This window comes from Quercus suber, unplaced genomic scaffold, assembly GCF_002906115.3.
Source record: "Quercus suber isolate HL8 unplaced genomic scaffold, Cork oak 2.0 scaffold_69, whole genome shotgun sequence".
NCBI lineage: Eukaryota > Viridiplantae > Streptophyta > Magnoliopsida > Fagales > Fagaceae > Quercus > Quercus suber.
The window spans coordinates 1-25,388 of NW_027069534.1; the positions used below are offsets into that span (position 1 = coordinate 1).

The window sequence follows — 25,388 nt, forward strand, 5'->3', positions numbered from 1 at the left end:
GCCTTCACTTCACACAAGCTCTTCCCACAGATGACGCCAATTATAGGGTCATAATTTGTAGTCTAAGTTCTAAAGATGTGGGATATAGGCCTAATGAGCATAGTACAATAAATTTATAAAGAGAGGGTGAAAGAGCTGGACTTTTTGTGGATTGGACAACGACTAACAAGGATTTAAAATATGAATAAGCAAGAAACACATGTAAAACTGAATGAAATGATTGTCCGAGGAGATAGATTATGAATTAAACCGATAGAACTGAATGTTAATACAGTTTTAGTGTTACAGTAATTCTTTTCTCTTTTTCTCTCTTCTTTTTCTGATCCCCCTCTCATGGGACATTTTTTACCTTATGTAGTTCCTTCTAGACCATCTTGATCCTACATTTGTTAATCATCTAGGCTTCACTTGAGTGCATGTCCCATCAGACATCCTTTTTGGCTTTCGATGAGTTGTGATAATTGAGACTACACTGTTCAGAGGTCTTCTCCACATAAATACAGCCAGAAAAGTTGCTGCAATGCATTTAATGCGATAGTAGCAGCTTTTCCTTTAAATATTTCTGAGTTCCTATCGCCTTTGTACGTGCCTGGATCTCATCCTTATCGTTGAAACTTCCTGGAAGGTCGCCCAAATATAGACTTGATCAATATTCATCGTATTCGAGAAGGAGCTCCTCCTCAGACTATATTTATCCATTCTTTCCTCATGCAATTCTAAACTTCGGGGCCTTTCCCAATCATTTACTCCTCCTCGAATATATCCCTGTCCTCAGATAAGGCCCAAGGCCCAATAGATGAATTTGGGCCATTACTCCCACAAAAAAAATTATAGAAAAAAAAAGAAAAAACCCTAAAGCTTGAAAAGCTTCAATGTTTGTTTTTTTTTTTTTTTTTTTTTTTTTTTTTTTTTTTTTTTTTTTTTTTTTTTTTTTTAAGCTGAAAAGGCTTACATAAAACCCTAAAACTGAACTGAAAAGGCTTTGGGTTAGACTTGATAGTGGAACTAAATAAATAAGAGACCACCTAGATTAATTATACAAATTTATTATAGGATGATAGTGGAAGTAAATAAATAAGTAGTGAACTAGATTTATTATAAAGTGATAGTGGAAGTAAATAAATAAGTAGTGGGCTACATTTATAGGGCTGAAAATTGTAAAAACCATTTTAAAATTGTAGGACAAATTATTTTTTTATTAAAAAAAAAATGACGTGGCAACTAATGTGGTGCAACATGAAAGCAGCAGCATTAAATACTACGCTTCAGCTTTTAGTAATATAAAAATGGTTTCACAAGAATTATAAAATTTTGGAGTGTTCTAGTCGGTGGAATAAGGGTGTTTTTTTGTGTGGAAATATCTAAGTATCATAATAGGGCAAGACGTGGTTGTTTGTGTGTCCCAGAAGGATTTCATAAGGGTGGCTAGGCTTTTCTTGAAAGGAAGTTGCATGATATTTTCTTGGGAAAACCAATTCCTAGGCCGGGGAAGGGGGTGTTTGCCGACGGTGGTGGGTTTGTAAGATCCATCGGTAATCCAAGGAACCACGATTGGAAAGAAATTATTAGGCACGTGAAATCAAAAAGTGATTTAGGTTTGGAGAAGTAGTTTCCAAAAATTTCTTGCAATTTAAATCAGAAGGAGAGATTGGGGGGAATTTGACTTAATTCAAGAAACAAATATTCCAACTCACCTTATATCTAGCTGCCCAATGCGTGTATCTTCTTTTAAGTGGACTCAGACCCATTTTTCTTCAAAAACTTTTGCTAACCTTGAAGGTTATGGCCAATGATTGGTGAAGTGGGCTAATTTTGTTCAACCCATAGCCATTAAGGATGCTTTATCACCTACTAGGCTTGGGCCTATAAAGCAAGCCTAAGAGCATTTGCAGTAGTGGTGGTATAAAGCAATAATGCTATATTTTAGCTCTACTTTCATTAAAATGATGCTCCAGCAGTGGAGCAAAAGCAAAAAAATTTAGCTGATTTGCTACAGTGCACATTTATAGATAGATGTGCACTGTAGCTTGGAGCTAAAAATAAAAAAATCATTTTTTATTCAACCAAACCACTCGTTCCTTTTTTTTTTTTTCATTTATCAAACCCGGTCATTCACTCTCACTCTATTCCCACTCTCTCTCGTTCATCTCTCAAGCCTCTAAGCCTCTCAAGCTCACACACAGACACACACAAATATACCGCCATCGTCAACTCCGGTACGGTTATTGCCATCGTCAACTCTAGAACGGTAGCCGTCATCATCAACTCCGGTACAGTACAACCTGCTTCTTTTCTTTTTCTTTTTTTCTTTTTTTTCTTTTTTTTCATTTTATCAAATCCGGTCTCATGATTCACTCTCTCTCGTTCACTGTCATCTCTCATCTCAAGCCTCTCAAGCTCACTTTCTCAACGTCGCCGGCACAACCATCGTCAACGTCGCCACCATCGTCAAGTTCAGACCCACGCCGCCAATCTGCCTCAGACGCACTTCGCTTCCGCCAATCCGCTTCAGGTCAGTGTCTCTGTCTTCTTCATGTGGATGCGTTGGGTTTTTTATTTGGGTATTAACATCCTCTTCGCCGATCCGCCAATCCACTTTCGGTTTTTGATTTGGATCCACTTCATGTGGATTTCTCTGTTTTTTATTTTTGATATTTGATTTTTTATTGTTGTTCTGGATTCTTGGTAATTTTGGGAAAAAAGATTTCTTGGTAATACTTGAGCATTTTCTACATCATAATCATACTATTATTGTTATTATTATTTGATTGTTTGGTGTTTCTACTCTTTGTTGTGGATGCTTGAAAATAGAACTACCAAAGAATTGCAAATTTGGATGAGATAGCATTGATGTAGGGATTTTGTTTTAATGTTTCACATCTGATTTGGGTGGATTTTGTTGGATATATTCTGTTGCACAAAACTAGAAACAAAGCACACATTTCTTTTGGTCATTTTAATGTGAAATTGTTAGTTTGGTTTTGAGATGCTCAAAAATGAATTTGGTATTTTCTTTATCAGTGGGATTAAGCTACATGTCAAATTATGTATTTATGCATAATCATGTTCTATTGTTATAATTCTAAGTATTTTAAGTTTTGATATAAATGTTAGTTTGGGAATTTTCTGTGTGCAGGGAAGTTTGCAATTTTTTTTTTTCTAATTTTATGGAGTCGCGTAGAGGCACTGAGTTACATAGAAATCTACCATATTTTACGGGTATCATGAATGGAGATATAGAAATTGACTCGCAATTTTTGGGAACGACTCAAAATACTCCTTTGTCAGTTTCTGATTCTCCACCTCCACCTCAACCTCAAGTTGAAAATGCCTCTTCTGCAAAAGGAAAACGGGGCTCTAACTTTAGTGTAGAGGAAGATAAACTCCTAGTGGCAGCATGGCTCAATACTAGTGTTAATGCCATAAATAGTAATGAACAAACACAAAATACATTTCGTAAAAAAGTTTGGGAGTATTTCCAGAAGTACAATACATCTGGTACTACACGTACTGTTGTCTCCTTGCTAAGTCGTTGGGGAGCGATTAGTGAAAAGGTAAATAAGTTTGCTGGGTGTATGGCTCAAGTTAATGCACTTTATCAAAGTGGTACAACCGAAGAAGATAAGGTATAAATTATATTGCAATAATGTTAACATGTCCATTCACCAATAGTTTGAAGATATTAATTATGTTATATTTCTTTTAATTTTTTTTAGATTAAAGATGCAAAGGCTTTGTTTATAGAGAAGCACGAGAAACCCTTTCTTCTTGACCATTGTTGGCTCATGTTAAAGGACCAACCAAAGTTTGTCGATCCTAGCAATACTAAATCAAGATCATCTGTGCCTCTAACTCTAGAGTCAATATCTATTAGCGAAGGGGACTATGGGTCCTGACTTGGTGACTCTTCCAATTTTGAAAGACCTATTGGTAGGAAGGCGGAAAAGGCCATCCGAAAGAACAAAGCCACCGGAAAAGATGTAGGGGAATATTTGAACAAGAAATTGAAATTGATTGAGGATGTAACTCGATTGGAAGAGGAGAAAATGTTTATTGAGAAAGAAAAACTTGCGGTTGAGAAGGAAAAAAATGAAGAAAGACTTAAGATTGAGAAGGAAAAAATCATGATTGAGAAGAAAAAATTTGAGATAACGGAAAGGTTAGAGGAGGAGAGAATCATGATGAAAGATACAAGTGGCTTGACCGGAACACAAAAAGCTTTTTATGAACAACTCCAAGAGGAAATCATGGCAAAACGAAGATCACGTAATTAATGGGTTTGATTGCATTTTGGATGTAATTTAGGCTTTAATGTATTTTGTAGTGGCTTATGTAGGCCTTTATGTATTTTGGTAGTAACTTTATGTATTCAATAGTGGCTTATGTCACTTGACTTTAATCTTAAACTAGATGTATGTATTTGTGTTGTGACTTGAAGTGCAATCTAACAAAGACTTTGAAGTGCAATCTTTTTTTTCTTTTGTTAAGTTCCATTTGGTCTTGTGATAGGCATTGATATAATTCTTTGTAGACTGAAAAATGAAACTATTATATATCTTGCTGTTACAGCCACTATCAGTGTCTTTGATCCAATTATTTCTATTCATTGAACATTCCTAATATCATAAGCTTGGTTTTGAGATGACAGGTCTTAGAATAAATCTATGAACAATGAGCATTCATAGTATTTCTTATTTTACTTATCTTTTTAATGCTTGAGAGTAAGCACAAAATGTGTTTGTGTTGTGACTTGTGCGTGAATTGGTTATATTCATTTTGTTGTGGCTTATATCACTTGGCTTTAATCTTGCATTTATAGTAATAATTGCTTTCCAATTGTCTTGAAGGTTGCATCCATGGATAAGTATTTGGTTCGCAAGTTCCTTTTTGATGACTCAGATGAAGATGAGATCATCAAAGAATTTGTTATGGAAACATCACAACCTAAACGTCGATGTTCTATCCAACGTAATCATTTGGCAGGTCATGAGAGGTTTTTTCTGGATTATTTTGCTCCCACACCAGTATATCCACCTGCTTTATTTTGTAGGAGGTTTCGGATGAAGCGTTCTCTTTTCTCCATATTCAATCTAAGGTAGAAGCTCATGACTCTTACTTTGTTCAAAAAAGAAATAGTGCCAACAAACTTGGTTTATCTTCATTACAAAAGATAACTGCTGCATTTAGAATGCTTGCATATGGAGTATCGGGTGATTTGATAGATGAATATATGTGAATTGGAGAAACTACTGCATTAGAAAGTTTGAAAAAAATTTGTTACTGCGGTAATTGATGTTTTCTCTGAGGAATACTTGAGAAAGCCAAACAATGAAGACATTGCTAGACTGTTAGCTCATGGAGAACGCCGAGATTTTCCAGGTATGTTAGGTTCAATTGATTGCATGCATTGGAAGTGGAAAAATTGACCATCTGCATGAAAAGGTCAATATTGTGGTCATATTCGTGAACCTACTATTATTTTGGAGGCAGTAGCATCATATGATCTTTGGATATGGCATGCATTTTTTGGGTTACCTGGGTCAAATAATGACATTAATGTGTTAGAGCGGTCTCATGTATTTAATGAACTCGCTGAAAGACTTGCTCCTGTAGTACATTACTCAATCAATAGTCATGACTACACAATGGGATATTACCTTGCTGATGGCATATATCCAAAGTAGGCAACATTTGTTAAAACAATCCCAGCTCCACAAGGACATAAGTATAAATTATTTGCAGCAGCCCAAGAGGCGTGTAGGAAGGATGTTGAGCATGCATTTGGAGTGCTTCAAGCACATTTCGCAATTATTTGTGGACCTGCACGATTTTTCCATCTTGAAAAACTCCAAAAGATCATGAAAGCGTGTATAATTCTCCATAACATGATTGTTGAAGATGAGCGGGATGATAATGAAGTGGTAGACTTGGATTATGAACAAATTGATGGAGTGGATAATCCTCCTCTGTAAGTGTTATGTGAACAAAGTGATGGATTTATGTCATACATTGAGAGGCATGGATGCATTAGAGACCAAGAAATTCATTTTCAACTCCAGTCGGACCTCATTGAACATTTATGGCAATTGCAAGGCGAGTCATAGGAACTTTCTTTTTTGTATGTTGAGAAGCATGAGTCATAGGAATTTGTGCGAGTGTGTGAGTTTTATTGTAATTTGGTTTGAGTTATATACGTGAGTAATGTATGGACTACATTGTTCTTGCTATAATATGTGTTCTATTTTATATGTTTTTTTTATAAAGTTCCTGCATTTTATAGTTCAAATTGTTCCAAGATTGCTTCTGGACAATTGGGACGATAATAGGTTATCATGATGATTAAAAAATTGTTTTAGTAAAAAAAAATGTATTAAGTATAATTTGGGGTTAAAAAAATTACTTGTTAACACTAAACGATTATTTGCTATCATGTGGCGGTAGTGGAAGAGTCGATGGCGGCGGCGGCGGCAACTGCAGCGGCAGTAGCGGCGGCAGCGGCGGCGGTTACAAGTGGTTGTGATTGTTATTTATTGTAGTAGATATATTATTTTATTGTGATGTTTATATTATTTTATTGTGTTGAAAACTAAAATAGATCCACTGCTGCAGCATGTGCGTAGGTAAAATAAATAAAGTAACTTTTAGTGGAGCTAAAAAGCTAAATTTTTAGCTCCACTGCTGTGCAGTGGATGCTCTAACATGCCCATGTGGCCAAAACCCAGCCATTACAATCTGGTGCCTTAAATCACTTGAAACCACAAAGCCTTTCATGATCATGCGAGATGGGTGAAGGTTCGGGCTCCCACGACTTTGTTGAGAAGTCACCGCTGGTGGCTCCTAGTACCGGTGAGATGGGAGGGGATTTTTCAAGATCCAATGGGGGGTCCTAATGTGGTTGTGGCTACAAGTTTTCATTCTTTGGACTCTCTATGCAACGACACTAAGGTGGGGGTTTTTCCTGCTGTCGTAGTTGCCGATGTTCGAGCGATGGATTGTCCGATCAATGGGGTTGAGAAGGATTTGCATGTTTCGAACTCCAATGGACAATCTAGCTTCACTAATCCTGTGGATTCTTTAATCGTGGGATGTCCGATGATGCATTCGATGTCTTCCGATATGCGTTGCCATCAATCTTTGTTAGAACAAAATCGTTTCTCTCCTCTTTCTAAGTTGGTTTCTGATACTTTCAAAGAAGAGAATTTGTTGTTGAATTGGGTCAATCCCACAGGGTCAGATAAGGATGAGGATGATCGAAAGTTGTTGGAATTTGTACCTCTAGCTCAATGGGATCTTAATGGGGGTCTGATTTTAATGATAGAGGAAGGTGACCTAGATGACATTTCTGTGGAGGATGACTTGGAGCCTTCGATTTGGGTAAGTAAGATGGTTAAGGGCTTTAGTAAGTGGGTGGGTTTCCCTATTGATTCCTGTGAGAGGCAATGTGCTGATTTCTTTCAATGGCTTGAGAAAGTGTGGGAGAAACAAGCTGTTGCAGGTAGTCTTCGCCGCACTGCTTCTTCATCTAAAAAAGGTATAAGGGAATTACAGAATTTAGTTTCTATAGTTAATTATTATGGAAATCTGGTAGACGAAATAGAGAGGTTATGAATTTAAGTGGGTTGGTCCTCATAAGAAGGATATTATGAAGAACTTACTCAAGGAATGGAAGTGTGATGTAGCATGTTTTCAAGAAACCAAATTGGACTGTACTAATTCTTTTGTTGTGAAAAGTCTTTGGGGCAGCCTTTTTGTAGATTGGGTAGCTTTGGATGCCGTTCACACAACAAGAGGAGTTCTCATGACCTGGGACACAAGGGTGTATGAGAAAATTGATTATGTGGTGAGTAGGTTTTTTGTTTCTGTCTTGTTGAAGGGTGTGGCAGATGGTTTTGTTTGGTTATGTATAGGAGTGTATGGCCCAACTAATGCCAGTCTTAGGGATGCTTTATGGGCAAAGCTTGATAGTGTGAGAGCGAGATGGAGTTTGGCTTGGTGTGTCTTTGGTGATTTCAACATTATTAGATATCCGACAGAGTGACTTAGTTGTACTTTGTTTAGTCCAACCATGTCCAAATTCTCAGACTTTATCGAGAGGAAGTTTATGGTTGATCTACCTTTGGTCAAGGGTGAGTAGACATTGTTTGGAGACTCTATGAATCCTTCTATAAATAGATAGTGTTTTGGTTTTAGTTGACTGGGAGGACTACTTCTTAGATGTGATTCAAAGGCCTCTCCCTCGTGTGGTTTTAGACCATTGTCCTCTTCTCGTAAAGGTAGGTGGCATGGCGAGGGGAAGAGTTCCTTTAAGTTTAAGAATATGTGGCTTAAAGCGAAGGGTTTTGTGGATCAAGTTTGGTGCTGATGGAACGGATATCATCTTATGGGCCCCCTTAGTTATGTTCAAGCATGTAATTTCACTCGTAAAGGAGACTTAAAGTATTGGAATAAAAATGTTTTTGGGGACATGCATTTTAGAAATATATGTTTGTTTTCTGAGTTATTGGATCTTGATATAAGAGAAGGGGTACAAGTGCTATCTATGGTAGATAAAACAAAAAAAAAAAGAGATCAAGGCAAATATTGAGTTTTTAGCTTCCTTGGAGGAGATTTCTTGGAGGCAAAAATCAAAGGCTTTGTTCTTAAAAGAGGGGGACTATAACACTGGGTTTTTTTATAGGCTTGCCAATTCACATAGACAAGCTAATACCTCAAGGGGTGTGGAGGTTGATGGCATTATGTATGAAGCTGAGTCAGATATTCAAGATCAAGTGGTGAGTTTTTATAAGAGTTTATATCAAGAACCTAAATCTTGCAGGCCCACTGTTGATGGGTTAGAATTTGCTAGTATGGATGAGTCTGGTCGATTTTCACTTGAAAGGGAGTTTGATGGGTTAGAATTTGCTAATATGGGTGATGTCGTATACAATTGTATCTCTTTTTTTTGTTTGGAGGAATTGGTTGGAAACTTATTCTTAAAATGTTTGAAATATGATACCAGCATGTCTTATGTGGTTAGCATGGAAGGAATGCAATGCTCGAACTTTTGAGGACATTGTGAGATCTATAGATTTGTTGAAGACTTGGCTAGCTAGGACTTTGTGGTCTTGTATTTGGGGTCTTACGCATTGTATTTCCTTTTTTGAATTTCATATCTCTATTAGACTTTCCATTTGGTTTGATTATATTCGTTTCTAGTGCAATGAGTTTACAATTGTAAACAAATTGTTCTTTTCTTAAAACAAAACTCTTGTTACCTATCAAAAAAACGCAAAAGCTTAGGGAAGAATTCATGACTCATTGGCAATGGGATCAGTACTTCATAATTCTAGTTGGATTCTAAGTGGAATTAAATAGGATAAATTGCAATTGCAACCTCTAACTTTACTTAAAATTCAATTCAATTTTCTAACTTCACTTTCACTCAATTCAATTATCTAACTTTCAATTTTGTTCAATTTAGTCCTTCTGTTAGTCTCTGATGGTATTAATTTTCAACTTTGTTCAATACAAAACTAAGTTGTTGTTAAGATCCTTAACGACTTAATTATGACAGAAACTAATGAGAGGACTAAAGTGAACAAATTCAAAATTTAAAGGACTAAATTGAATAAAAGTGAAGTTAATTGGCTAAATTAAATTTTAGGCAAAATTAAAGTGTGCAATTTGTAATTTACCCAATTAAATATTTCCCAAATGACAACCTTATGATTAATGATGCATTAATTTTGTATTTGATTTGATAAAGTGGAGAGACCAAAGATGATTTGATTCATATGAAAATAGGGTTAATGAAGTGCAGAAGTACATTAGTAGTATTGTGTAATTGTAGAATACCTATTAAGTTAAAAGGAAATTGTTTATAAGATTGCTATAAGACCACCTATGCTCTTTGGTACTAATTTTTGATCCGTTAAAAAGCAACATATTCATAAAATAAGTATAGTTAAAATGAGAATGTTAAGACAGACTAGTGAAAATACACAAAAAAAAAAAAAAAAAAAAAAAAAAAAGTAGCATTCAAAAATGAGAAAATTCGCTTAAATATAAGAAAGATCCTTATTGATGAAAAGATAAGGGAAAGTTGCTTAAGATGAGTTTGGTAATTGTAAAGTTGTGATTTTCAATTTAATTTTGTTGCCTTTGATTCCGTGTCAAATCTGATTGTAATTCTTCAATCATTTATCTTTATGTTTGTGAGATTAAATGTAATGGTTCAGTGTGGAAATTGCTGAAGAATTGGTAGGAATGGCAAAAATTATTCGACCCGTGGGTACCCGACCCTAATAGGGCAGGTTTTATCAACCCATGAAACAATAGGAGTTGGTTTGAGTTTTAAAAATCCAACCCGTATGGGTTTAGGGTGGGTGCGAGTATTAGTCATACCCGCCCCGAACCCGACCCGTATACATACAATATTACTAAATACCCTAAGAGTGTGTGTGTGTGTGTGTGTGTGTGTGTCACTATTTATTCCTATTTTCCAAACCCTAACCATCTTAATTTCAATCTCCCTTAGCCACCCCCCTCAAGCCCTCACACTCATATAGTCACTCTCACCCACCCTCATAACCTCACTTTCACTCTCACTCAGCTGCTCCCTCCTCCTTACGTCTCCACCTTGCCGTCGACGCCAGTAGCAACCGCCCCCCTCTGTCACCGACTCACCATGACTCACTCTCACTAACTTAGGTTCATTCTCCATTTTTTTTTTTTTTTTGGGTTTATTTCCTCTCTCATATTTATATTATTGGCTTCATTTCTAATTCATCTTATATTCTTTTAGTCAATCATCATAACCTAGGTTGTATGATGTTTCTGTTATCATATTGTTTTTGGTTTCTAAAAGGCATGGCAGGGTGGGGCAGGGCCCAAAGGGATGAGTATGGGGAAAAAAAACCGTTTAGTTAACAAGGCTAGTTTGGGCAATGAAGGGTGGGTGACGGGGATAAAGAAACCTAATCCGAACCCGACTTGTTACCATTCCTAAGAGTAGGGTATTTCGCAATTAACTCGCGAGTGGTGCAACCCTCAAAAGGCCACGTGGGGAGCACATTCTGGAAGTTCAAAAGACTCAAGTGTTAGAGGTATTTCACGAGTGGCTCGCAACTTGGCCAACTCACGAGATGCACGGACAGCTATATGTGAGTGCTTTCCTCATTTGTTTACCCATACTATAAAAGCCCTCATCACCCACGAAATAGTAAGGAGAGTTTCAAATAGAAAACCTTAAAAATCCATTGGAGAGTTAGTGATTTCTTACCTACAATTCTCTACACATTTCTCTTAGTTTTCTTCACTCTCTTCCCTTTCTAATTCCGTATCCTTTTAGAGGCTCTTAGCCCAACACAAACCACACACATTCAGAGTGTTGTGAGTTTATTGAAGCATTTAGGAAGCATTGGGTCATGCCAATATATGGTGGATGCAATTGGGGATAATTGTGGGATCCGGAAAGCTAGTGAAGACAAGGCTTGGTAAAGTCTGTTGGTAGCTAAGACTAGAAGGGTCTAAGTACAAAGGGTAGACTAGGCTTGGAGGATCTATTTTGTAATCCGTGTACTCCAACTTATTTACTAGTGGATCGATTCGGCTTAGAAGGCGCGGAGAGATTTTTATGCCAAGCACTTTGGTTTTCCTCTTCGATAACACATAGCGATGTTATCTTATGTTTGCTTCTTTCTTCCCTTTACTAGTTGTGTTTATTACTTAATTGTAAATTATGTATGCCCTTGCACTAGGTAGTAGTCCTAGTTGATTGCGCATTGATTACTCTTGTTCCACATTTAATTGAGTAGATTAAAAGCAATCCAGCTATAATTTTAAAAATTGGGGGGGGGGGGGGGGGGGGGGGGGGGTCTAAACTAGCTCTTGTATTTGTTCCATCGAGCTTTCAGTAATGTTCATAGGAGTAGTTAATATACTAGTAAGAAAGAGTGACTTGATTCAAGTTATGGGAATGAAAAAATGTAAAAAGAAGACAAAAAAATGGATAAAATATTAGATACTCCTAGAGTATGGTGACATGGTACTTCTTTCTTTCACATTCATGGTAGATCCCACCATTAATTTAATTAGTGGGGTTCACAATGAATGACAAAGAAGGGAATACCATTTCACCTAATAAGTACTAAAAAATATAACATTAGTTGAAATAGTAAAAAAAGAAGATGTTAATTATGGATGTGCATAGGTTGGATTGGAGGGTTTTTTCAACCCACTATTTTAAAAACTGGACCAGACCGGCCAGTTCAACCGATTCAACCGGGAATCAGATACCAGTCAGGTCTAGTAAAAACTGGAAAAAACCGGTAAAAACCGAGTACCAAAGGCAAATCCAGTTTTGCCTCAGGTCTAGATTTTAAAACCATGTTTCAACCTAACCCATCATTGTATGGTTGAGAAATTCCCAACCTAAAGTAACCCAACCCAACCCACATGAGTTGGGATTAAGTAGCTAGGTTTCATGCCTTAAAACAATTTGGGCTTTCATAAATTGTTTAACCAATTTTTTTTTCAATAAATATTATAATTACATAACATGCATATATTATATTCTAAATTTCCAAATTCATCAACGCTAGTTCTCTAAATACCAAAATAAATCAAACTAATAATTAAAATACAAATAATAAGATAAAATAATATATATGGTGGATCGAGTAAGGGTCAAATGGGTTGGAAAACTATCAACCCACACTTGACCCAACCCAAGGCTCAAATTTAAATTACACTCAATCCAACCCACAAGCCCACGAAAATCCAACCCAAGGTGTCTGGTTGGATCAATTTTGTCAAGTTGGTGAGTTAAATGCATGCCCCTAACATTAATTAAATAAGAAACATAGAATTAAATAAGAAACATAGAATGTGACTTCGAATAAAATAGAACGGAGAAAAAGAATATAGGTTGCTAACTTGAACTAATCTACTAAGATCTATAAATGATCTCAAGAAGAAAATTGGGACTGAGGCTTTGTTGTTATTATTGTATAGCTATACTTCTTGGGGACGTGTTTATCTTCATGTTCGTCTAGCTTTCAATTTGGAATGACTTAGTGTATGCAATATTCTTTTTAATCTCCCATCTCGGTGATTGATGCATCATAGAGAACTTAGTTACAAAAACTAATGTTCGTAATGACCATTTTGTTGAAACTTATTGTAAAGAAATCAATTATGTTATTTTCATATATGGGAAAAATAAAAGGATTTCAGGTGAACCGAGTTTCAACTCAAATAACTTATTTTTCTTCCATAAAAATAAGTGAAGAGTGAGATTCTGCATTCGAAATTCACTAGGTACAATGTGCATCGAAAATTAGAGTTAAGGTGTAAGCCACCTTTTCCATGAGAGAGTAAAAGTGACGAGGAATTGAGATTATAGTTGAGGTTTATGTGAGCTGTTAATGCACCACAACCCTTCTTTTTCCAGATTTGGGATCCACTGTGAACAAAATATATCTAAACACAAACACAATAGTGGTAACAAGATATTCTATTCCAATAGAAAAATCAGAACAATTACTGGAAAGGAATTGACAACTTTAGTTGCAATTGTTCATAGTATTTCATCAACTATATAGTAGTTCCAAGCTGAATTATCAAAGATTATCTATGCAGCACTTAAAACATGCATAGATGCTGCTTAAAACAACCTCAAGTGCTACTCATTGATTCACTGATAACTCTAATATTTTTATTATTTTGCTGGTTTATATTTTAAATAATTACCTTTATTTTGCTAAAATTTTATTTACACAAATTTGGAATCACTTCTAATTCGGTCTCTTGATTTTAAAAATTTGCAATTTACACTTTTGGTGCTTCTTCAGTCAACATCCATTAAAATCTTGTTGTTAACTAACCCAAAAGGAATGTCATTTTGAGAAGAAAAATACAAAAAATGACGTCATTTTTAGGCAGGTTAGTGGCAAAATTGTTATGGATAATAACAAGAAGTGTATATTGACATCATTGTAATAGTCGCGTGTAAATTGCAAGTTTTTGAAAGTTTATTCCCAGTTTAGAAGCAACTCATAACTTAGAGGGTGTAAAATACATTTTAAACTTTTTTTGTTTGTTTGTTTGTTGATATGTAGATCACAAAAATCTATTATGAAGGTTGTCCGTTTGCCCCAGCACTGCTACAAATCCTGGAGCACTGTATTCATTCCAGACATTCCTGCATGTCAGATTGTGACATCAAAGGCTGAAAATAGCAGGTGGCCTTTTTACTCAGATATAGCAGATGCTCACTCCTTCATATTTCAGGAAAAACTATCAAGTAGCAACTCACAGGTTGTAGAAATCTGCCAGACACCACAAGCTTGGCATTGAACAGCAATAATCAACGCATGAAATGCTCAACTTCTTAATCGAGCAACTTATGCTTCTGCAAGCTGAAAGTTCCCTCGGCTGTCAGCAGGATTTCTTTTCTTAATGCCACTCACACATGCCCAACCATCTATTTCTGACACTGATATGCCCTCCAAGAATGGTGAATATTGCTCTATAATATATGAAAGCTGCATAAGATACATACATAACCATCAGAAAATCAGATCCAGGATCCTATATTGACACTGATTCATATGTAAGATTTCAACCCAAATTATCCCACTGACGGAACGCATCAACTGTATGTTCTGTCATCTCATGGGCTTTTGTATAATATTGCAAATGGCAAGAACACCCTGCTTTGCATTTGCTGCAACCAGTTCGTCCAATGACAAAAGTAAGGTTGGTATATGGTATAAAAGCTGATGATGTATAAAACTCTTGGACACTATGAAAACCATAGGAACCCCTCAAAGAAGCATTTTCCAGAAACCTGTTTCTCTAGCTTTAAGCATTACTGGCTCTAATTTTTGTTAAGCCCATAACTGCACTATATCAACACAATAAATGCTGACAAAATAAATACTAATGGTAGTAAATGCATAATATGAAAAGTGTTTCAAACTTCTAGTCAACATTTCTTTTTAGCTTTAGAATGATGTGCTTTCTGTGTGTTAATAAAAGGATGGTTTAGATAATATCTAACTTAACTAGATCCAGGATGATAGAAGTTCAGAAAAGCATTTCTACTGAAATATTTGTTGAGCTTGCCATACTGGCCATTACTTTATTATTCTATCCCTTAAGGTGATTTCCTTAAGTTTCACATAGGTACACGTCATGCCATGATAATGAATCATCTATGCCACGAAGATACCTGGTCAGATAGAATGCCAGAGAGACCAATGACTGCTCCAGGCTTAGCGTAAGACACAATATCATCTGCCAAATCTAATAGAGGATTTAGAAGAATATTAGCAATAACCACATCATACTTCCCTGTTTCAGAGATGATCCCCATTCCATTTGACTCCTGTTCTTCCACAATTCCACATATCCTTTCATCCATAGAGGAAGGACAGGTTTTGCAAGTAACCAGGTGTAGTTGCATTTTCTCAGGTCTGATGTTGTTCAGAGCAGCATTCTGGCGTGCAGAAGTAATTGCTTGGGGATCTACATCAATCCCAACTGATAAGGCAGCACCAAACTACACTCCCAGTCATAATGACAAAGTTGGATTTGAGAATTAGTTGGCATTATCAATAATCCATCATTTTACAAAAACTTGTTTTAAAAAAAAAAAAAAAAAAAAAAATTGATGAGAACTATGGGAAGAATCCAAGAAAGTAGAAAGATAAAAATGGGATTGGGGTAATAAGCAATGCGTATGAGGAGAACTACAAATACACTAAATAGATTCGTTACAACATCAATTAAGGGTGTTTCATTTTAATTTAATTGGGTCAAGCACAATATTAAGAACTGAAAACCTTAAGAGCTGCGATTGCAAGAACGCCAGATCCTGTGCCATAGTCGAAGACAAGTTCTCCCCCCTTTATTAACCTGTGTAGCAGCAATAGACACATCTTAGTAGTAGGGTGCTCCCCAGTTCCGAATGCTAATCCAGGATTCAAAATTATATTTGTTGCTTGAAAATCCTGCAGGGTGAAGCAAAACTAAGTTTAACTATCCCATATGACAACATTTATATTAAAGTTCACATTCTTCTTTGTGAATAAAGTATTAGAGTTAGAGAGTGTTAACTATGCGAGACAGAGGAGATTGTTCCAACTGAAAGTTTAACAGATGTGATTGTGTGTTTGCATGCTTTGGATAAACTTTCTGAATATTCAGAAGCAGAATATACTAGTAGCAGGATTGGGTGTTCACTACTTAAAAGTTATACATAGACCCCAAGACAACATAACTATCAATTTTTTTTTCAGAAGCTACAGAGAAGTAGTCATATATGGTGAGCAATCATTGCATCAAAACCTTAACAAAACTTGATTTAAGATAAACATACAGGGGGACTTCTCCACTGAGGCACGACCCAAATTCCTTCAATAACTTCAACAGGATGAAACGATTCCTGTAAAAATGGAAAACAAATTTTGAATAATGTGTTGATATAATATAATCAAGAATAAGTTCAACTGATATTCTTATTCAATGGATTGAAATTTGAAAGTGTTCATTATCAGGGCATTGTTCAATAACGTAAGGCACAGCTTAAGTCAATAGTTATTTAAGTTCTTATCAGAAGCCAGAGTGATGCAGAAAGGGGTGAGGTTAAGGACTTGGATGCGGTAAAGATAGAAGGATTTCACAAAGATGTATAAAAAAATACCAGACTAAATCCTTTACTGATAGAACATCTTAGACTGCTTTCTCACCCAAGATATACTAAAAAAATGTTTTCCTAATATACTAAGATTACAAGGACTCAACATAAAACTGAAAGATAAAAGCATATCTTTTAGCTTAAGTCTTCCTGCCATATATAGAAAAGTAGTCAAATTATTAATTTCAAAGATAACTTCAAAATATAATATTTTAGGTACCTCAACTATAATCCTAGGCAATTAATTCTTGCAGTAAGGATTTTGAGCCCCATTAATAATTATAAGCTAGTGGTAAAGAAAGCCATTAGTGGGAACCATAACATTGTCCCTAATCACCTATTGGAAGTCTATGCACCTACATCACATAATATTTCGGGAGCACAGACTGAGAAATTAACAGTGCCCATCAGAGGTGATTTTGAATAGAACAGAGCCTATGGCTTCAAATAGAATAGAATAGAGGGAAAAAAAAATACATGTAGCCGAACCTAACTAATTTTCTTTAGGATCCATAACTGACCCAAAAAATTTGGGACTAAGGGTTTGTTGTTGTTACATCAGCCTTAGTGCAAGTGTGGATACTTATATAGTGATTGGCACATTCAATGCTTCTATAGGTACTCAGGCATTGCAGTGGTCAATCATTAGTGGTGGAACAGTCCCCCCCCCCCAACCCTTCCTTTTTTGGAGGGGGGAAGGGTACCAAGAAAATACAAGCAATTCTTTCCTGTGACATCATCATGAATATGAAAATGTAGTGGAATTGTACCACCAATCAGATGTCATCTTCTGCAACAAACTTCTGTAGGATGGGGTGGACTGAAACAAGATTATAACTACTACTTTCTCCAGAACCAAAGACAACAAGGTATCATAGATTTATGCTGCAATCACAAATTCACAATAGCTCTATTGGTTTTGTCTCTCCAAGTTAGCATCTTGGGTTGTGAAACTAGGTTGACCTTATAGGTTTACTAATTAATTTTGGGGTTATAGTGCAGCTAAAGAGAGAGTTTTGTCAAAAAAATTCCTCAGCAAGTACATCTACATTGTCAAGACCATGTTGTACCAAAAAAAAAAAAAAAGAATAAAAAAATGTTTTACCACCAGTTAATCAAAGAAACTATTATGCACCCTAGTGATGTTTCCTAGATCAGCTAATGCAAAGGCTGCCAACAGGGGAGCAACATCCTGAGTGCATTTCAGAAAAAGAAAAAAAGAAAAGAAAAAACCTTATCATTTTGAGCTATTCCAGGGTCATTTTGTGCCTTGAATTAAATTAAGTTAAAACATTTTGCCTTCCTATCAATAAATGAAATTTTTCAAAAAGTGTCAAGCTTTTGGAAGAGGGTGGATAATGGAGTTGAGATAGGGGTGTTAAAGTGGGCCCAGACGTGGAAAAACTCATATTTGTTCCAGAAGCATATCTTAGAGTTAATCTGGTACATCTGAGCCTAATTTTAGTCTTCATTTTAGTTGCTTGATAGGCTACAAACAACCAATGTGTAGATTAATTTTGTGGTTAAAACTTGCTTATGAAAAAAAAATTGTTGCTAAAACTCATCAATGATCAGAAGCAAATAAGTATGCAAATGTAATGGCTTCTGGTCCACACAAGAAAGCTCTTTGATGATTTTTCCCATTAGTAAAAGTGCACTTTTATCCAACTACAGATACACAAAGATGAAAGAAAACCATTTCATTTAATCACAAAAATCAATGCAACATGCAACATCACATGAATGACATATATAAAACAGATAGAATACAAGACAAGCAAGCAACTAGATCAACATATTAGAAGTGATTTATAAATTAATAAAAAAAATAATCATGAGCTTTATATTGCAAGAAAGATTACATGAAAAGAAATTCAACCTGAGTTTTCTTTATCCAGTCATATTGCTCACCCATTTTAACCTCATAATGAGGAATCTCTTTCAAGCCTATAGAATTTGCAGCATGTGAAATGCACACATTTACATCTTCACCTTCAGGAAATATAGAATCGATAAAAATCTGCATAAAAATTAATTAGTAAGTAAACTGTTTAAAACAATGAGTTTATTTTGTCACGCCTGTAACTTCTATTATGTATTATCAATTTATCATGTTATCAATGACCTGTTAAAGTTTAGCCAATCTAATTTGTGCACATTAGCTTGTCATGGTTGGGTTACTGATTGTATAAAGCATAACTTGTGGCAGCATATATAGTAAAAACACTGGATCACCTTTTGAAACAGTATCTCATATTTTTCAAACATATGCTGTTTTCTATGTACATATAATTTCAATTTACAAGAATTTTGGTTCTAAAAATCGCTGGGAGGTCAGCATGCTGTGGCATAACGAATAAACACCACCCTCCTATCATTCACCAGGTACCAGGCTTTAGCTTTAGCACTCAAGAGGGATAAGGATAGATATAATGAATTCATTATCAAAAGAAAAACACATAAAAAGGGAAAGGAAAGGAGGGGAAGAAAAAGACATACAACAAGCAGGAAAAAAGAGCTGGGGGGTGGGGAGAAAACAAAGGACAGTAAAACCAAAGCTGCTATGGATATCAAAAGCTAAAACAGGAGGAGGTAAACCATTTCCAGGAATGAAGCCTGAATAGTCATTCCTTGTCATATAGTATATACATATATGGTCAAGCCAATTCACAACATAGACACTGATATAGTGAATCTCCTCCTAGTTATACATATCAGTATCACCATATATATTGCACATTTCTAACACTATTCATTCTTGCAGTTTTTATCAAACTCAACTCCTAGAAACAGACTCAACCAAATTCATCTACTAATTCCAATAGCTTAGGCTGTAACTCACTCATTCTCAACAGGTAATGCCATTAATTCCAAATAATTGGGACAAGATAATGACACATTATGCTCCTTTCCACTATTGACAGGAATCATGTAGCAGTGAGTGTATCAGCAAATTTGCACCATCACACATAAGAAAAACACCTGAAAACTTCAATCTACTTCTGGTTGCTATTTTAACATATAAAATGGAAACCAAAGTTTTAATTACGTTCAATAATCCACAAGAGATACATTCTCTGTGGTTCCATAATGTATTGCATTATTTGTTTATCTTTCACTTTTTCATTTTTTTCCCATACCACATTTGCTACTACATACAATTGTAGCTCACAAGTACTGCTGTCTGCATTTTATATGCTTGCTAAAAGACTACATCAACATCCTAAGTCCCAAAGCTATATTGCATTTAAAGATGTTAGAGAGCATCTTGCTGCATCATTCACTCCAATTAATCCAATTTAGTGAACTTAGAGGCTACTTTTAGCATGGCATAGATAGAGGAGCCAAAAAATAATTTTATCATGGTCTTCCATTTATTGTTCATCTCTCATTATTGTTTGATATCTCAATTGTCTGATACAAGAACTTTGACAGTAAACAGGGACTACAAATTCAAACATAATAGTTTATGAGCACATTATTGACATCCATGACTAAGATAAACCAATAGAAAGGAACAAAAATAAATTAAATGTAATATGTAGCCTTCATAGTTAAATGTAATAAATTCGAAGAGGACCCACCTCATCAGAATTCTTAAAGGTGTCCTCTTCATCCATGGTTGTAGAACTTGCACCAAAGCATAAAAGAGCCTCTGAAAGCATATCCTAGGCATCATGAAAAAATAAAATGCAGTCAGTCATTGGCTATTTCCCTAAACTTGAAAAAAAACGCCTTAACTAATGAAACAATAAGCACTAATTCCAACCACATATGACCAGTTTTTGCCACAAGTACTCCCATAATGATCTTCCCATTAATATGTTTTTAACATTGAAGTTCCAAGTATGGTACTACACACACACACACACTAACAAGGATTTATGATAATAAGTAAAATACATACATTTTTTATAAGTATGATAAGTCCCAAATTTGAGATTCAGTGAACCCTTCTATGTCTTGTATTGATAGAGTTTTGGTTTCAGCTGATTGGGAGGAACACTTCTTGGATGTGATTCAAAGGCCTCTCCCTCGCGTGGTTTCCGATCATTGTCCTATTCTAGTGGAGGCAGGAGGCATAGCGAGGGGAAAATGTCCCTTTAAATTTGAGAATATATGGCTCAAAGTGGAGGGTTTCGTGGATCGAGTTAGATGCTGGTGGAACAGTTATTATTTTGTGGGATCCCCTAGTTATGTTCTAGCGTGTAAATTCAAGGCTCTTAAAAAAGACTTGAAGTGTTGGAATAAACATGTTTTTGGGGATGTGCATTTTAGAAAAAAATGTTTGTTGTCTGAGCTGCTAGATCTTGATTTGAGAGAACGGATACAAGTGCTGACTACGGCAGACAAAGCAAGAAAAATAGAGATTAAGGCAGAGATCAAGTATTTAGCTTCTTTGGAGGAGATTTCTTGGAGGCAGAAATCAAGGGCTTTGTTCTTAAAAGAGGGGGACAATAACACTAAGTTTTTCCACAGGTTTGCTAATTCACATAGACGAGCTAATACCTTGAGGGGTGTGGAGGTTGATGGCATTATGTTTGAAACTGAATCAGATATTCAGGATTAGGTGGTGGGGTTTTATAAGAGTCTTTATCAGGAGCCTGAGGGTTGGAGGCCCACTGTTGATGGGTTAGATTTTGCTAGTTTGGATGAGTCTGATAGGCTTTCTCTTGAAAGGGAGTTTGATAGGGAGGAGATCATTGCAGCTCTTCGGGAGGCCGAGGGTGATAAGGCTCCTGGTCCTGATGGCTTTACCATTGCTTTCTTCCAAAAGTGTTGGTGTGTGATCGAAGAGGATGTTATGGCTTTTTTTTTAGACTTTCATAGCCAATGCCTCTTTGAAAAATCTCTGAATGCTACTTTTTTGTGTTTGATTCCGAAGAAAATTAATGCTGTCAATATTAAAGATTTTCGGCCCATTAGCCTTGTGGGAAGTTTGTACAAACTTTTGTCAAAAGTGTTGGCCTATAGACTTCAAGGTGTATTGGACAAACTTATATCCAATTCCCAGAATGCCTTTGTTAGGGGAAGACAGATTCTTGATTCTGTTCTCATAGCAAACGAATGTTTGGATAGTAGATTGAAGAGTGGTGTTCTGGGTGTGATTATTAAGTTGGATATAAAGAAGGCTTATGATCATGTAAATTGGACTGCTTTGTTTTACCTTATGGAGAGAATGGGTTTTGGGGAGAAGTGGGCCAGGTGGATGAAGGCCTATATCACTACTATTCGTTTCTTAGTGCTTATTAATGGGTCCCCAGCTAGCTTTTTTGGTAGCTCGCGTGGTCTTCGTCAAGGAGATCCTTTATCTCCACTTTTGTTCTTGTTGGTGATGGAGGTGCTGAGTAGGTTATTGAGGGGGACAGAAGAGGGTGACTTTCTTAGAGGGCTCCCGGCAAGCCCCAATGGGCGAGGAGGTTTGCATATTTCTCATCTTCTGTTTGCTGATGATACTATTCTTTTTTGTGATGCATCTAGTGAACAATTATTATATATACGGATGGTGTAGATCTTTTTTGAAGCTATTACAGGCTTAAAAGTAAATGTTGGCAAGAGTGAAATTGTGCCAGTTGGTGAGGTTGGGATGTGGATGCTTTGGCTCGTATTCTATGTTGTAAGGTTGGTTGTTTGCCTATGTCTTATTTGGGAATGCCTCTTGGGGCTCATTTTAAGGATGCTTCGATTTGGAATCCTATTTTAGAAAGGGTGGAGCTCTCTGGTTGGAAGCGGTTGTATTTGTCAAAAGGAGGAAGGCTTACTTTATTAAAGAGTACTTTGTCTAGTCTCCCAACTTAGTATCTATCATTGTTTACAATTCCGCAACACATAGCAGATAGACTAGCGAGGATTTAGAGGAATTTCCTTTGGGGGAGTTCTAATGAAATTTTCAAATATCCGCTTGTTGCTTGGGATAAGGTTGTTTGGCCGGTGGAGATAGGGGGTTTGGGGATTCGGAAGATTGGGCTTTTTAACCAAGCTCTACTTGGGAAGTGGCTTTGGCGGTTTGGGAAGGAAGCTACCCATTTATGGCGTCAAGTAATAGCCACCAAATATGGAGAGGGTAGTGGAGGTTGGTGCACTAGAGTTATGAGAGGGACTCATGGTTGTGGGTTATGGAAGAATATTAGGAAAGGTGCAGACAATTTTTTCGGTCATGTGGTGTATGCAATGGGAGAGGGCAATTGTATTCGGTTTTGGTACGACCCTTGGAGTGGTCCTCTTCCTTTGAAAGAATTATACCCGGAATTGTTTGCTTGTGCTGTGGTTCAGGAAGCTCTGATTTCTAACATGATTATTTATGCACCAAACGGGGGAGGTAGGAGTTGGAACTTCTTTTTCCATCGCAATTTTAATGAATGGGAGTTGCAGAGATTTTATTCTTTCTATGAGCATGTCTCTACCAGGATTCCTAGTGGGGAGGGTGAGGATATCTTGAATTGGCAGTTGAATCAAAGTGGTGTTTTTGATGTGCGATCCTTTTATATTGCTCTATTGAAAGCCCCCTCTGTTTCTTTCCTTTGGCAGAGCATTTGGTGTGTAAAGGTACCTAAAAGGGTATCTTTCTTTTTATGGACTGCTGCTTGGGGTGGGATTCTTACAATAGATAACCTTGTTAAGAAGAACTTGCCCCTTGTTAATTGGTGTTGTCTATGTAGGTGTGATGAGAAAACTGTGGATCACCTTTTGCTTCATTGTAAGTTTGCATCTACTTTGTGGAGCGAGGTCCTTATTATGTTTGGGGTTCAATGGGTAATGCCAAATACTATTGTTTCTCTTCTTTTTGCTTGGAGGAATTGGTTGGGAACTTACTCTTCAAAGGTTTGGAATATGGTACCAGCATGCCTTATGTGGTTAGTATGGAAGGAACGCAATGCCCGCACTTTTGAGAATGTTGAGAGACCTATAGATACGTTGAAGAACTTGCTTGCTAGGACTTTGTTTGAGTGGTCTCGTATTTGGGGTCTTACGCAGTGTAGTTCCTTGTCTGATTTCCTTATTTCTATTAGACTTTCTTTATGATTTGATTGTAATTGTTTCAAGGGCAGTGAGTTTACAATCGTAAACTCATTGTTCTTTTTCATCAATAAAACTATTATTATCTATCAAAAAATGATAAGTCCAAAAAATATCTTTGAAATCTTATTACTGTTATGAAGTCACTTTTCCTGAGTTGAAATGTGATACTTTGACTTCTCCTTTTCAGTTTTTCCCCCTTGATTTTATGCATTAGCATAATTTTATCCTATTTTGGGTTATTCAAGAAAGCAGTTGTGGATTCATCCTAAGAATATTGACCATGCTTAGAAAGATATCTATCTACGTGCTTCCATTGAAATCTTTTGTAAAATTATGAGAGTTTACAACTTAGACAAACATATCTTCTCTTTATTATTTGCCAAATATTCTTCTGGTGATTCTTATATTTAGAATCAAAGCTTGTAATTAATTCTTTAAAAAAAATTACTCCATCATCACTTACTGTACAAGCATGACAGTCGAACTTACAAAAAAGCCAACCACAAAACATAGCTCTTCCTTAATAATAAACTACCCGATGACTTTTTATTGAATTAATATTTTGAAAATTCTATTGTTGAGTTACATATTAAATATTCTCTACATTCTTAACATGCATATCAAATTTCATGTCAATTAAATATTATATGTTAAGAGATTCGACCAGGAATCAAACCCTACAAGAATAACCATTTATACACTTACATATACAAGTATTTAGTTAGTACTATGTCTGCTGATAAGAGAGAGAGAGAGAGAGAGAAGAAGAAGCTCACAGCCACGTCCTTTCGACAGCAAATTTGAACGGAGAGGTACGAAGGATAAGTGAAAGACTCCTCCGCTTTTGTGGGTATACAAGAAGAAGAAGAAGAAGAAAGCTTTGCAGTGTTCGAAGATGGGGTCCATGGTGATGGGTCCTTGGCCTTGTAGCTTGTTGTGAGGAAGAGTGTAAGGGGGGAGTAAGGTGGGTGGAGGAGACGACTGCGCCTACGTAAGAGTGTGTAGGAAAGGTGTTTGAAGAAATGGCTCAGAGGGGCTGACATTTTTCTGAAAATGGAAATGGAAGGTGGGGCATTCATTGAACATAAGGTTCAGGAATTTTTTTTCAAAATAATACTAAAAATTTAAACAATTTTAGTAGTAAGTACGTTTTTAAAAAAATTTAGCAATCTAACAATCTAACAATTTGAGAGTGAAAAACTTAATTTTGCTGTTGCAACTCGAGAATTTGAGACTCGAGTTCTATGGAAACCCAAATCCATATGGAGGTTGTTTCCTAAAGAAGAAGAAGAATCTGACAGAACCCCATAAAGACCTGCAGTAGTTTCGATCTCGGCACTAGCCTCTTAGATTGGGTTTATTGATCTTGGCATTGGTGTCTCTTTGGTATTGTTGAATCAAACCAAGTGTCCCTCTGGAACCGTAAACAAACCAACCTAGAGAACACAGAAAACGAATCCAAAGACAAACCAAACCAGAAAACAAACCTTTGGTGCTGAGATCAACAAACCCAAGCCTCTCTAGTGCAAAGATCGTCAAACCTAGTGCTTGGAGTTGCTGGTATTGCATTTTTGTTGCTAGGAATTGCTGTGCTGCTGCGTTTTTGTTGTGGATTTGTTTTAGGGAACTCAACTCTATCATACTCAAGTTCTAAGAGCAAAATTGAGTTTCTTAGATTCGAGGTGTT

At 36.3% G+C, this 25,388-nt stretch overlaps 2 protein-coding genes across 3 annotated transcripts; one reads left to right on the plus strand and one right to left on the minus strand.

Moving 5' to 3' along the window:
- The first annotated feature begins 2,110 nt into the window (after positions 1–2,110).
- LOC112040988 (glutathione S-transferase T3) lies at positions 2,111–4,439 on the plus strand. The gene is made up of 4 exons (XM_065773137.1): positions 2,111–2,270; positions 2,389–2,512; positions 3,137–3,626; positions 3,717–4,439. Exons 3-4 carry the CDS (start codon positions 3,168–3,170, stop codon positions 3,894–3,896), a joined length of 639 nt encoding a protein of 212 aa, XP_065629209.1. The 5' UTR covers positions 2,111–2,270; positions 2,389–2,512; positions 3,137–3,167; the 3' UTR covers positions 3,897–4,439.
- Positions 4,440–13,963: 9,524 nt separating this feature from the next.
- LOC112040986 (uncharacterized) lies at positions 13,964–24,800 on the minus strand. 2 transcript variants are annotated; one of them, XR_002886143.2, is made up of 8 exons: positions 24,478–24,800; positions 20,266–20,349; positions 18,561–18,701; positions 16,364–16,429; positions 15,828–15,995; positions 15,215–15,544; positions 14,297–14,525; positions 13,964–14,182 (listed from the first exon to the last, which is right to left on the minus strand). XR_002886143.2 is itself a non-coding variant. In XM_024073911.2 (7 exons), exons 1-7 carry the CDS (start codon positions 24,778–24,780, stop codon positions 14,385–14,387), a joined length of 1,233 nt encoding a protein of 410 aa, XP_023929679.1. In that variant the 5' UTR covers positions 24,781–24,800; the 3' UTR covers positions 13,964–14,384. The 2 variants fall into 2 exon arrangements, 1 of the variants encoding a protein (XP_023929679.1); XM_024073911.2 differs by having other exon boundaries at positions 13,964–14,525.
- Positions 24,801–25,388: the final 588 nt, after the last annotated feature.